This window comes from Dipodomys ordii, unplaced genomic scaffold (genome assembly GCF_000151885.1).
Source record: "Dipodomys ordii isolate 6190 unplaced genomic scaffold, Dord_2.0 Scaffold28, whole genome shotgun sequence".
Lineage (NCBI taxonomy): Eukaryota > Metazoa > Chordata > Mammalia > Rodentia > Heteromyidae > Dipodomys > Dipodomys ordii.
In genome coordinates, this window is record NW_012267244.1 from 15,535,038 (window position 1) to 15,549,390 (window position 14,353).

The window sequence follows — 14,353 nt, forward strand, 5'->3', positions numbered from 1 at the left end:
TAGAGTGCTAGGCTTGAGCCTAGGCCCTGAGTTCAAGCCCACGGCTAACAAAAATAGAGTATAATCACAAAGGCACTGTTAGTAGACAATATTCTGAGTCTTACCTTTATAAAATATACATAAGCTAATGGTGAGTTAAAATTAGGTAATTATAAAATTTTGTTTCATTTATAAGAAAATAATGCAAGAGAGATTACATACTTAGTGGCAGAACTAAGACTCCATCCTGAAATTTCCTTTAATGGCCATAGTTAATACCTGCAGTCTTAGAAACACTTGCATTCTGGGAATATAGCTCAGTAATAATATTTTGGAAAATATTTTACATATTTTTTTAATATTTGGCTTAAGCTGTACCATTCAACTTTTTAGCCATTGTCTGTGAATTTTGGTTATTAAATATGTCTCTTTTATGTGGTAGGTCTCACTTTGGTGTCTGCTCCCCATTTGGCACGGTCTTATCACCATTTATTTCCTTTGGATGCTTTTCAAGAAATTCCTCTAGAAGAATACAAAGGAGAAAGGTATACTAGTTTCATTTAATCTATGTCAGTTATAAGTGGTACTGTTCAAGATTTCAAGATTGATTTCAGTATGATTACTTCTAATGTCGAAAATGATAATGTAGAATAGCCTGGTTATGACTAAATGACTCATTAAATGTACCTGCTTCTCTAGTCATTTATTTATTTTTTTTATTTTTTATTTTTTGGGTCCGGTGGTGGGGCCTGAACTCTGGGCCTGGGTGCTGTCCCTCAGCTCTTCAGCTCAAGGCTAGCTCTCTACCACTTGAGCCACAGCGCCACTTCCGGCTTTTTTTCTTTTTGCTTATGTGGTGCTGGGGAATCAAACCCAGGACCTCAGGCATGCAAGGCAAGCGCTCTACCACTGAGCCACCTTCCCAGCCCTCTCTAGTCATTTATTAACTTATGTAAGCTTACTTATTTGTAGTAAATGATGATATTTGGTAAAAAACAAAAGTCTCTGAGAAGATTCTTTGGTATTATTTTGTGGTTTCCTAAGATGGCCCCACCTTGGCCTGTTTTTAGCTACCAACAGTTTAACAACTAGATTTAAAATTATTTTTCTTATTTTTTTCCAGTTGTGGGGCTTGAACTCTGGGTTTGGCTCTGTCCTTCAGCTCTTCAGCTCAAGGCGAGTGCTCTACCACTTGAGCCACAGTGCTACTTCCTGTTTTCTGGTGGTAAATTAGAGATAAAGTCTCATGAACTTTCCTGCCCAGGCTGGTTCTGAACCACGATCCTCAGATCTCAGCCTCCTGAGGAGCTAGGATTACAGGTGTGAGCCACCAATGCCCGGCTTTGAAATTCTTGAATATTTAATAATTGATTATCTTGAGCTTTAACACACATTGAAAATAAGGGCAGGAATACACAATCTAATTAATCAAAGTACCTTTAGGTAATTTGTAGATAAAGCTGAAGAAATGTCCCATAATGAGAAGTATTAGATGTAAGATGAAGAAGCATATGTAAGCTGGGTGTAGTGGCACACTCCTGTAATCCCAACACTGAAGTCCAAGGCTAGAGTATCTTGTTTCCAGACCAGGAACTGGACATGTGGTTTAATTGGGAGAGTGCTAGCTTTGAGTGAAAAAGCCAAGCAAGAGCACAAGGCCCTGGGTTCAAACTCTAGTACCAGCATACACACATACACAAGGACCTTAATTTTTAGGCAAGCCTTGGATACATTCAGAGACCCTTCTCTCAAAAAGACCTGCACAAAGGGCTAGAGTGTGAACCAAGTGGTAGAATGCCTGCTTGAGGCCCATAGTTCAAATCCCAAAAAGACACTTTAAAAAACTGTAGCAGGTACTACTATAATTCTAGCTACTCAGGAAGCAGAGATCTGAGGATCTCAGATCTAAACCGACTGGGGCAGAAATGTCTGTAAACCTCCATCTCCAATTAATCATCAAAATGCCAGACTGGAAACCTAGCCTAAGTGGTATAACACCAGCCATAAGCAAGAGCATGCAGCCTTAAGTTCAAACCCTACTATTTGGGGTGGAGTGGGGAACATAATATAGAAGCGTTAAATATAAGAAAATTTATGGGGGCTGGGAAGGTGGCTCAGTCGTAGAGTGCTTGCCTTGCATGCATGAGGCCCTGGGCTCGATTCCTCAGCACCACATAAACAAAAAAGAAAAAAAAAAGCCAGAAGTGGTGCTGTGACTCAAGTGGTGGAGTGCTAGCCTTGAGCTGAAGAGCTGAGGGACAGTGCCCAGGCCCAGAGTTCAGGCCCCATGACCGGACCCCCAAAAAAAAGAAAAGAAAATTGATGGATTTATCTAGTAGGGCCAATATCAGAGAAAATAAAGTATGTGGAGTAGGAACTCATCTAAGAAATAAGTTCAAAGAAAATTGAAAATCAGAATTTTCTAGATTGGAAGGGACTGTCAAATGTCTAACATTGACAGGCTTATACTAAAGTATAGAACTGTAAAATTCAGTCTGTGCCATAAATACTTCCAGAGAGAAAAAATTAGGTCAGATGTAAATGATCTGGGATTAAAATTGTTTAGCATTTTTTCTATAATACCAAAGGCTGGCAGAAGCAAATTCCTTAAGAATTTATAATAAAAATTATCACCAACTTGAATTATGTACTCAACCACTCTTATTAGTAAAGTATGGCTAGAATTAAGATGTTTTCCTACTTTCAGCTCACATTATTCTTATATTGGCCCTACTGGATAAATCCACCAGTTTTCTTATAGAGTGCTAGCCTTAAGCAAAATGAAGCTTAGGGTCAGTGCCCAGGCCCAGAGTTCAAGCCCCACGACAGACAAAAAAAAAAAAGATAATTGGTTTTTAAGGGATTCTAGACTGGCACTGGTGACTCACACCTGTAATCCTAGCTACTTAAGAGGCTGAGATCTGAGGATTACATTTCAAAGCTAGCCTGGGCAGAAAATTCCATGATGTGACCCTGTATCTCCAATAAACCACCCAAAAATGGAAAAATGGTGCTGTGGCTCAAGTGGTAGACTGCTAGCCTTGAGCACAAAGAGGATCAGGGGCTTGAACTGCGTGCTGTCCCTTGAACTGGGACAGCACGCAATTCAAGCCCCATAAGCGACCAAAAAAATAATAAGGATTCTAGAGCTGGGGCTCAAGTAGCATAGAGTTCTGCCTGGCTGGAGGCCCTGAGTTCATTAACACCACCACCACCACCCCCAAAAGAAATTAGTTATTGAGATTTTACTGTTTTTGTTTTTATTTTTGAGGATGGTAGTACCAGTCCTGGGATTTAAACTCAGGACCTGGGTGCTCTCCCTGAGCTTCTTTGCTCAAGGCTAGTGTTCTACCACTTGAGCCACAGCTCCACTTCCAACATTTTTAGTAGTTAATTGGAGATAAGAGTTTCATGGGCTTTCATGCCTGGGCCTGCTTTGAACCAAGATCCTCAGGTCTCAGCCTCCTGAGTTGCTAGGATTGCAGGCATGAACTACTATGCTCCAGCTATTATTCTCCCCCTCTCCCCCTCAGTCCTGGTAATTGAACTCAGGGTCTGGGCACTGTCCCTGAGCTTCTTTTGCTCAAGGCTAGCACTATACCACTTGAGCCACAGCGTCACTTCTGGCTTTTCCTGTTTATGTGGTACTGAGTAACGGAACCCAGGGCTTCATGCATGCTAGGCAAGGACTCTACCACTAAGCCACATTCCCAGTCCCTAGTCTATTTTTAATGAGTAAATTCTTAAAAAATGATTCTTAACCTTGCTTTTTCAGGTTTTGTTATGGATGTCAGGCAGAATTGAAAGACCAGCATGTAAGTTAATTGGTTTTCTAAATAGTATGTAATACATATGAAGCTACTGAGAGCTGGGAGCTAGTGGCTCAAGCCCCAGTACCAGCACCAAAAAAAGTAAAGAAAGGAAGAAAATAAATACTGAAGCAGGGCACTGGTGGTTCACGCTTGTAATTAAGAGGCTGATATCTGATGATCATTCCTGTGTAACTCCACAAAACTATCTAAAGAGCCAGCAAATGGAGCTGTGGCTCAAGTGGTGGAGTGTTGTTAGCCTTGAGCAAAAGCAGCTCAGGGATGGTGCTTAGACTTTGAATTTCAAGCCCCAGTATTGGAATAAAAAAGAAAGAAATACTGAGGAAACAGTGTAATAAATTTTAAATAGGTTGTTAAAGACCAGGCTTGTAATGGGGTTATTTTTTCATTAATATGATTACAGCAAATAAAGAGAAAATGGGAACAAATAAATAATAGCCAGGTGCTGGTAGCTCACATCTATAATCCTAGCTACTTAGAAAGCAGAGATCTGAGGATTGAAATTTGAAAATAGCTTGAGCAGCAAAGGCCTTGAGACTTTTATCTCCAATTAACCATCAAAAAGCCACAAATAGAAAAGTCTGTGACGCGGGCTGGAAAGGTGGCTCAGTGGTAGAGCGCTTGCCTTACATGCATGAGGCCCTGGGTTCAGCAACAAACAAAAAGCAGGAAGTGGCTCTGAGGCTCAAGTGGTAGAGTGCTAGCCTTGAGCTGAAGAGCTGAGGGACAGCACCCAGGCCCAGAGTTCAGGCCCCACGACCGGGCCCAAAAAAAAAAAAAAGAAAAGAAAAGTGACTTTTATCTACATGAAACTACCAAAAGAGCCAGAAGTGGAGCTTTCACTCAAATGATTGGCCACCTGCCCTGAGCAAAAAAGCTAATAGATAATGCCTAGATCCTGAGTTCAAGCCGAGAGAGAGACAGACAGACAGACAAAGGAAGTTTGGCTGTCCTACAATAAATACACTTTAAGCTCTCAGAAATGAGGTCATTTCTAAAGGTTAATGCCCACACTAACCTTTAGAAATAAGTTGCCTTAGATGTGAGAATATTTAGTACTCTCTAAAATAGGTAGGTAGGTGGGTAATAGAAGTTTACTGGAGGGGCTGGGAAGGTGGCTCAGTGGTAGAGTGCTTGCCTTGCATGCATGAGGCCCTGGGTTTGATTCCTCAGCACCACATAAACAAAAAGAAAAAAGCCGGAAGTGGTGCTGTGGCTCAAGTGGTAGAGCGCTAGCCTTGAGCTGAAGAGCTGAGGGACAGCGCCCAGGCCCAGAGTTAAGCCCACGACCGGACCCAAAAAAAAAAAAAAAGAAGTTTACTGGAATATACACACGCAAAGCAGGCTAGGCAGGGGTTAGCTTTTGTTTATTAACTTTGCCCTCTCTGCTATAGGTCTACGTTTGTGCTGTGTGCCAGAATGTTTTCTGTGTGGACTGTGACGTTTTTGTTCATGAATCTCTACACTGCTGTCCTGGCTGTATTCATAAGATTCCAACTCCTTCAGGTATTTGATTCCCACATGTGGGTTAAGAAGAAATAGGCATCTGTAAATAAAATGACTCTTTAAGTTTGTTTTCTAATTAAATTGGGAAGAACAATTTGAGAGAAAAATATAACTTAAACTTTTTATAAAGAAAATACAATATTTTTTTTAATTTGTGTGCTGTCACAGAAATGCTTAGAACCCAGCTAATTTTAAGTCAATGTTTTTGGTCATTTGACATTATTATGTATAAATTACTTATAATGATGAAATGGATATGATAACCTCACTGCTTTATAATTGGAGTAAATACAGAATATGATTTTTTTTAGTGTGTTGATTTAGTTAAAAGTTAAGGAAATTTAGGAAAAGTTAAGTGCAAGGTTTAGAATAAGGTGAAAGTTAACCATAATTATGAATTAACTAAAATTTGTTATCTATAAAGTTAATACATCTGAAATTATAAATTATTATTGGCTGTGATTCCCCCCCCCCAAACTCCCTCCCCTGGTCCTAGAGCTTGAACTCAGATCCTGGACACTGTCCTTGAGCCTCTCTGTGCTCAAGGCTAGCGCTCTACCACTTGAGCCACAGCACTACTTCCAGTCTTTTCTGTTTTATGTGGTACTGAAGAATGGAACCTAGGGCTTCAGGCATGCTAAGCAAGCACTCTACCACTTAGCCACATTCCCAGCCCCTCACAGGGATCTTTTAGGTTAAATACTGAAACACACATACTATGACCACAATCAGAAGTCATTTAGAAATGTGGGTAACACTTTTAACTTTATGTGTTACTGGCAACCCAGCTTGAAAGCTAACTCAATCTAAGATTCAGATGCTGTGAGGGCAAAAAGTCTTATTTAATTCTTGTACTTTTTTTTGGGGGGGGGTCCGGTCGTGGGGCCTGAACTCTGGGCCTGGGCACTGTCCTTCAGCTCTTTAGCTCAAGGCTAACACTCTACCACTTGAGCCACAGCGCCACTTCTGGCTTTTTTTTTCTGCTTATGTGGTGTTGAGGAATAGAACCCAGGGCCTCATGCATGCAAGGCAAGCGCTCTACCACTGAGCCACCTTCCCAGCCCAATTCTTGTTCTCTTATATGCTAAGCTTATTGCTTGGAATATTTTACTTAAGCCGGGCACTGGTGGCTCACACCTGTAATCCTAGCTGTTCAGGAGGCTGAGATCTGAGGATCATGGTTCAAAGCCAGCCGGGGCAGGAAAGTCTTTTGAGACTCTTATCTCCAATAAACCACCAGAAAACTGGAAGTGGTGCTGTGGTTCCAGTGGTAGAGCACTAACCTTGAACTGAAGAGCTGAGGGACAGCACCTAGGCCCAGAGTTCAAGCCTCACAACCTACAAAATAATATTTACTTAAGGAGTTATATCTGATTTTAACATTTTGTTGTTATTTGGTATCTGAGATTAATTAGTGAAGGTCAAAGTTGGGGGGTCTCTGTCTCTGTTAGCCTTGCTTAATTTCATCTCCAGGGATTATTTAATTTTTCCCTTTGCAACTTTCCTACCCTGAATCATCAGAGAAACTTTGATGAGAATGTATGATGAAGTCTGTGTTTTAGGTTCAGTGCAGATGTCTCATAATTGGCAGGACGCCTTTCCAGGTATACCCTATTGAGCGAGTAAAGCTTCCATAAGCAAAGGTATGTGTATTTTATATCTGTAAACTTGAGTTGCCCTAGATTGAGTTCCACTGTGAAATTTGTGATTTTATAAAACAATGCTTGCTGGGCGCTCGTGACTCATGACTCTAATCCTGGCTCCTCAGGAGGCCGAAAGTTGAGGATCACCGTTTGAAGCCAGCTGGGGCAGGAAAGTCCATGAGACTCTTAGCTCCAATAAACCACTCAAAAAAAAAAAAGCAAGAAGTGGTGCTGTGGCTCAAGTGGTAGAGCACTAGCCTTGAGCAAAAGAAGCCCAGGGACAGTATCCATGTACTATATGAGCAAAGATAATGGAACTCTGTCCTGAGAAGTATTTTCAATTAAGTCTTTGACAAATCCCCAAAATTATGTATTTCTTAATAAAGACATAATAATAATAGCATACCAATAAGGAAACAGTGATATGCAGGAGATTCCTCTAAGGTGATTCTGCTTCCCCTACCTGGATTAGATTGAATGCTTCAGCTATCTCCTGAGAAGTTACTAGAACCTTCCTATAAGCTATGAAAGAGATTAGAGTGTCAATTTGACAACCATAACTCTTTCCTCAGTTTTGGATCTCATTTGTATACCTGATAATGGTAAAATAAGTATTTTAGTTATACTTACAGAGAAATTTCCTTTTTCACAATAATAGAGAAAAATAATAGTTTGTATAAGGATTTTATAAATGAAGACTGGGAATGTAACTAAGTGATAGAGCACTGGCCTAGCATGTATGAGGCTCTGGGTCCCATCTCTGGTACTGGAGGGGAAAAAAGTTTGCAAAAGGGCTGGGGAGGTGGCTCAGTGGTAGAGCGCTTGCCTTGCATGCATGAGGCCCTGGGTTCGATTCCTCAGCACCACATAAGCAAAAAGAAAAAAGCCGGAAGTGGCACTGTGGCTCAAGTGGTAGAGCTCTAGCCTTGAGCTGAAGAGCTGAGGGACAATGCCCAGGCCCAGGGTTCAGGCCCCACAACCGGACCCCCAAAAAAAAAAGAAAAGAAAAAAGAGTTTGCAAAAGTACACACAGTGATTAAAAGTTATGACTTTTAATTTCTTGAAACTCTATGCTGTATTTTAAGGCTCCAAATGTGTAAAATTTTTTTGATGGTGCTAGAGATTGAATTTAGGATAATAAATGTATGCATTTTTACTTCATATTCTTTGTCAGTCCTGAAGATTGAATCCTGGGCCTCATTCTTGCTAGACACTCTTAACACTAAATTATACTTCATACTCTTTTTATTCAGTCTGACAATCTTTATCTTTTAACTAAAACATTAAATCTAAGCCAGGCACCGGTGGCTCACACCTATAATCCTAGCTACTCAGGAGGCTAAGATCTGAGGATTGTGGTTCAAAGCCAGCCTGGGCAGGAAAGTCCTTGAGACTCTTTATCTCCACTTAACCTCCAGAAAAATGGAAATGGTGCTGTGGCTCAAGTGGTAGAGCACACACCTTGAGCTGAAGAGCTCAGGGACAGAGGCCCAGCCCAGAGTTCAAGCCCTACTACCAACAAAAACAAAACAAAACAAAAAACAACAATAAATCCATTCAAATTTAATCTGTAAATTAAATTTTATATAATTACATATGTCTAATATATTTACATTTAATACATGTATTATCACTGATAAATTTTTGGTCTAATCTGTCCATCTGTGTGTTATTATTTTCAACTATTCCATCTTGTTTTCTCTCTTGCCTTTTAAAAGTTGATTATTTTCTGTCTAATTAGGAAATTGTATGCTGTGTTTTATTCTTTTAATAGTCAGCAGAAGTTATACAGGATATTTTAGCTTGGGTCCTCTAGCAAGTAAAGACAGATGCAAAAATAGAAGTACTGTTCCTTGATGTAGGAGGTGAAGTTGAAGAAGCAAAGGGAAAGCAGGGTGAGGAAATCTGCCGTGTGTTCCTACAGGAGCCATGCTTTGTGACACTGAAGAAAGGCTTAGGAGTCTCCCATCAGTGTGTTCCCTTAGAACAGGTAGCTTCCCTGGAAGATTTGTCAGGAGAAATTTCTCTGGGCTGTCTGTTAAAGGAAGGAAGAAGAGGTAACTTTTCTAACTCCTTCCCTTTCCCATTAACCATTGCTTAAAGTTTACCCACGATAATTTCCTGGTGACTGCTCAGCAAGCTGATCCTATGAAGGAGTGCTATAGCATTGCATCCAACTCTGGGAGATGGTGGGCAAACCCTGTCAGAAAAGCTTTGGTGCCTTCAGTTTGATGGCCAATCCAGGAAGCTGGGTAAAGTCAGTAGTGGAACAGACAATACTTTTGTACTAGTGTGTCATGGTGTAATCGGAGTTCTCAGAAGGCTAAGCTCAGAGGATCACAGTTCAAAGCTAGCCCAGGCAGACAAATCTAAAAGATTCTTTGTCTCCAATTAAACATCAAAATAGCAGAAATAGAGTTATGACTCAAGGATAGAGGGTCAGCCTTACATGGAAAAAGTTAATGAATGAATGAATGAATGATGAATGGGTAGACAAAGGGAATCTGAAGAGGCATTATTTATTTGTATTCATTTATTAGTTATCCAAGCTGAAAGTCAAAATGGACCTTCACCTCCTTGCAGACTATACAAGGACTCCTTCCTCACATGTATATTATTGCATTTCTTCCATATCATACGATATTAATATTTGTTTTAATCAGCCTATATTGAGATTTGATCATATTTTTACCACTTTTTTGACTCTCCGTTTCTTCTTGTGTCTCAGATCTAAGAGGATGAGGTACATTTGCTTAGAATATAGTAACATTCAGAATATAAGAGTCTCACAGACTTTCCTGTCTGGGCTGGCTTTGAACCATGATCCTCAGATCTCAGCATCCTGAGTAGCTAGGATTACAGGAGTGAGCCACCAACATCTGGCTAACACTGTGACTTTTTTTTGTAATGATTAGAGATAAGAGTTTCACACACTCTTCTGTTCAGGCTGGCCTCAACCCATAGTCCTCAGATCTCAGCCTCCTGAGTAGCTAGGATTATAGGTGTGAGATACCAGCACCCAGCTTGTTGTTTTAATAAGCAAAGCACTAACATGTCACAATGGGGCCATTCAGGTTCCTTCTGGTCAGGGTGGCATGTGGAAGGAACTGTGGGCTTTTGTAAGATTACTTACTAGTTTGTAACTTCCTCATGTTTGTGTCATATCTGTGTTTTGTCCCCTCTGTCTCTAACATGGTAAACACATTTGTATGATGAAATGATCTTATAATAATGAGGAGCCAGGGGCTGGGAAGGTGGCTCAGTGGTAGAGCGCTTGCCTTGCATGCATGAGGCCCTGGGTTCGATTGATTCCTCAGCAAAAAAGAAAAAAACTGGAAGTGGCGCTGTGGCTCAAGTGGTAGAGAGCTAGCCTTGAGCTGAAGAGCTGAGGGACAGCGCCCAGGCCCAGAGTTCAGGCCCCATGACCGGGCCCCTCCCCCCAAAAAATAATAATAATGAGGAGCCAGGGTATATGTGGAGCTTGGGCTGTGGGTTGGTGGAATCCCAAGGACTTAGTGAGTGGCTGTGTTCAGAAGAAAAGGCAGGAAGTTTTAGTCCCTGAGGCCTGTAGCAGAGAAGAGAAGGGCACACAAGAAGTGGTCACACTTATTGGAATTAGCCTTGGGAGTACAATACTCTACGACTTCTTTTGGGTTCCATTCCATAAGGGTAGAGGATTCATTAATTGCATGTTGTCTAATTCTTTTCTTGGGAGAAGTTTTACAGAATGGACTGAGGACTCTATTCATCTTATTAAGTTACTATTCAATCATACCACAAGTCAAAAACAGTTTGCAAATTCTTTAGTCACTAATTATTCACTCAACAAACCTTTTCTATCAGCTACAAATCTGACAAAATGCTACATAAGCCCTAACCCAATCCATGTGTGAATATCTGAGCCTAAAAATAAAGCAGACCCAGGGATGAGAGAGTGAGTGGTAGAGCAGTTGCATAACAAGCACAAGGCCCTGAATTCAAAGTCTAGTACCACCAAAAACAATAAGAAAAAAACACAAAAGCCACACACAGACTTATACTGCAGTCCTTGTGGAGAAGCTAATGTGTCAGGTGTAACAGTGGAAAGATCTGTAACCTGGGTCTAGGCAGGGAAGGCATGTGAGTAAGGGACCTGTTAACATAGGGGTGAGCTCTGGAAGAACGTGTCATATCTAAAGAAGACCTCTGGAGAGGCTTACCAGGGTACATGGAGCGATAGTTTTGATTTTTTTTGTTTTGTTTTTTTGAGCTTTATGCATAGGCATTTGTTGCTTAGTCCAAAAAATAAGTTTTTTAAATGAAGTAACTGTTACTTAGCCACAACCTATCTTTTCCTTCTGGGACTGTAGGTGATTGTGATAAATGATAAGCTAATAAGAACTGCTGCTAATCATATTGCACAGATATTTAGGCAGCTTAAAACATCTTCAAGATCACTGGAACTCAGGAGTTCAAGACCAGCCTGGACAACCTAGTGAGACCTCATCGCTAAAAAAATAAGTAGGTCCTGATCATGGAATTCTATTGAGCTTTCAGAAAACTTAAGTATCTTTATGGAAAAGATCTCAAACATGGATGTTTCCTTTGCTGTATGTATGTGCAGTTTAACAAACAAACAAACAAACATTGATATTAGCCTGGCACTGGTAGCTCATACCTGTACTCCTGGGCTACTCAGGAGGCTGAGATCTGGGGATTGTGGTTTGAAGCCAGCCCAGGCAGAAAAGTCCCTGTGAGACTCTTGTCTCTAGTTAGCCACCAGAAAACTGAAAGTGGAGCTGTAGTTGAAAGTAGTAGAGTGACAGCCTTGAGCAAAAGAGCTCAGGAACTGCACCTAGGCCTTGAGTTCAAGCCCCATACCACCACCAACAACAACAAAAAAAACCTAAAACGTTGGTATTATTTTAATTAATACAAATTAAAATGCTCCTGAGTAATTCTATGCCTTCTGACAAATGTATATACTCAGGTAATAACTTCACATTTCATCACCCCCAAAGAGCTCCTTTGCAGTCAACACTCACCAGGACTTCCTGTACCAGAAAACTTCCATCTCTTTTTATTACTGTATGGTTTTGCCGGTATGTAGGAGTTATAATTATTATAAATTACATCATCCATTGTATATAGCTTTTGCTTATGTTTTTGGGATATATTTATATTGCGGTATATGTGAAATTTGTTCCTTTTTTGCTGCTTATGTGGAATATTCCATTAATATTGATATTTTGAGGCTTGAGAGCATTACTCAAGTGGGTAGAGCACCTGCCCAACAGGAACAAGGCGAGTTCAAGCCCACTACCATCATTGTTAATTCATTGTTAATCTATTTGTTTATCCCTAATGGATATCCGGATTGTTTCTGTTTTCATGCCTGTTTGAATAAAGTTGCTACCAGCATTTCTTTACAAAGCTCTGTGTACTCATGTTTTTATTTTTCTTAGGTGCCTACATGAAAATGGAATAGGTAGATGAGATGTTAAGTAAATACTTCACATTTTTCCCCCATGGGACTTGAATGGATGCTGGCCTTGAGCTTCTTTTGCTCAAGGGTAGCACTCTATCACTTGAGCCATGGAGCCACTTCTGGAGTTTTTGAGTAGTTTATTGAAGATAAAGAAGAGTCTCACAGCCAGGTGCCAATGGCTCACACCTAATCCTAGCTACTCAGCAGATTGAGATCTGGTGATCTCAGCTCAAAGCCCGGGCAGGAAAGTCTGTGAGACTCTTACCTCCAATAAACAAGTGCAAAACCAGAAGTGGTGCTTTGGCTTAAACCAGTAGAGCGCTCTCCTTGAGCTGAAGAGCACAGGGAAAGCGCCCAGGCCCAGAGTTCAAGCCCCACAACCGATCCCTCCCCCCCAAAAAAAATAATCTTGGCAATTTTGTATAAATATAGTAATCAACCAGGGCTTGAGGCATCGCTCAACTGGCCTACCTATACTGCCTAGCAAGCAGAAGACCAAGTTCAGACCTTAAAACTGTAAAATCAGAGACCAAACCTGTCAGGATCCTTCAAGACCATCCCACGGGACCACACGGAGGCAAGCAGGCACAGGAAAAAGATTATTTTAAGGCTTATTAGAGGGGCCATATCTCCCTGGAAAGGAACCACATGGCATCTGCCTCTATCCAAGTGGCAGGTAGTTCTAGGGCTAGTAGTGAGGTGGGTGCATGCACAGGTAGGTTGAGGCAGAGAGGGAGTGGCTAGCTGTAAGGCAGGAAGTCTAGGACGGGGTGGAGCTGAAGACTTTACATAAGGATAATGCTAACAAAACTGGATTATTAGTTATCAAAAATAGGGCCAGATATTAAAGGCTGAGCCCCTCTATAGAGAGAAACTCCAGGTCAAATGGCTAGTAGTCATCTTAAGCCTTTTCCATCCTTGGTAAAAGCAAAAGAACATCTCGCTCTCACTCAAGTTTCCTAGGCTGGCAGTTTTGCTGAAGGCCACTGACAACCTTGAGGTGTATCATCAGCTACCTGGGTTGCTATATTAGCCAAAGGCTTATATTAAAAATGATTTCTTCTTAAGGGTTGGGAAGGTGGCTCAATGGTTGAGTGCTTGCCTTGAATGCATGAGGCCCTGGGTTTGATTGCTCAGCACCACATAAGCAGAAAAAGCTGGAAGTGGTGCTGTGGCTCAAGTGGTAGAGGGCTAGCCTTGAGCTGAAGAGCTGAGGGACAGCGCCCAGGTCCAGAGTTCAGGTCCCATGACCAACCAAAAAAAAGAAAATTTCAGTAAATCCCCAACCATTGGAATGAATTTCTAATGTTTTGAGAATCATGGGAATGGGAATGGGTTTCTAATGTTTTGAGATTTAAAATATTCAATGCTTATTCAAGGCTATGTTTTACTTATGCTTCTATAGCTTAAGTCTGTTTTGCTTTTGTAAATCTCCTTGCTTGCTTTGACAAACACCACCTGTGTGGTTTTTTTTTCCCTTTTCAAACCCTGTAGTAAGAGATCTTGGCTGCTGTATCCTACTACCCAAATAGGGTAGCCACACAGCTAATGAAAGCTCCTTGCCCTGTTTAACCGAATCAGTAGCCTTATTTCCAGATTTGGGATTCTTCAGCCCCCCACTCCACCCCTCCACCCCCACCAAAAACAAAACAAAACTAATTTTACTCATTTTGGTTTTAGTACTGAGACTTGAACTCTGGGACTCACACTCCCCCCACCTTTTTTTTTTTTGGCCAGTCGTGGTGCTTGAACTCAGGGCATGGGCACGGTCCTTGAGCCTCTCTGTGCTCAAGGCTAATGCTTTACCACTTGAGCCACAGTACTACTTCCAGCATTTTCTGTTATGTGGTACTGAGTTCGTGCATGCTAGGTAAGTACCCTCTACCACTAAGCCACATTCCCAACCTTCCCTTTCCCTCCTCCCCCCC

General features: G+C 41.2%; 1 protein-coding gene across 1 annotated transcript in view; it reads left to right on the forward strand.

The window, feature by feature from the left end:
* The first annotated feature begins 474 nt into the window (after window positions 1–474).
* Window positions 475–14,353, forward strand: part of Naip (NLR family, apoptosis inhibitory protein) — a 68,003-nt gene continuing 54,124 nt past the window's right edge. The window contains 3 exon segments of the mRNA XM_013015826.1: window positions 475–524; window positions 3,755–3,794; window positions 5,204–5,315. Coding sequence (XP_012871280.1) covers window positions 3,793–3,794; window positions 5,204–5,315 — 114 coding nt within the window. The 5' untranslated portion in view covers window positions 475–524; window positions 3,755–3,792.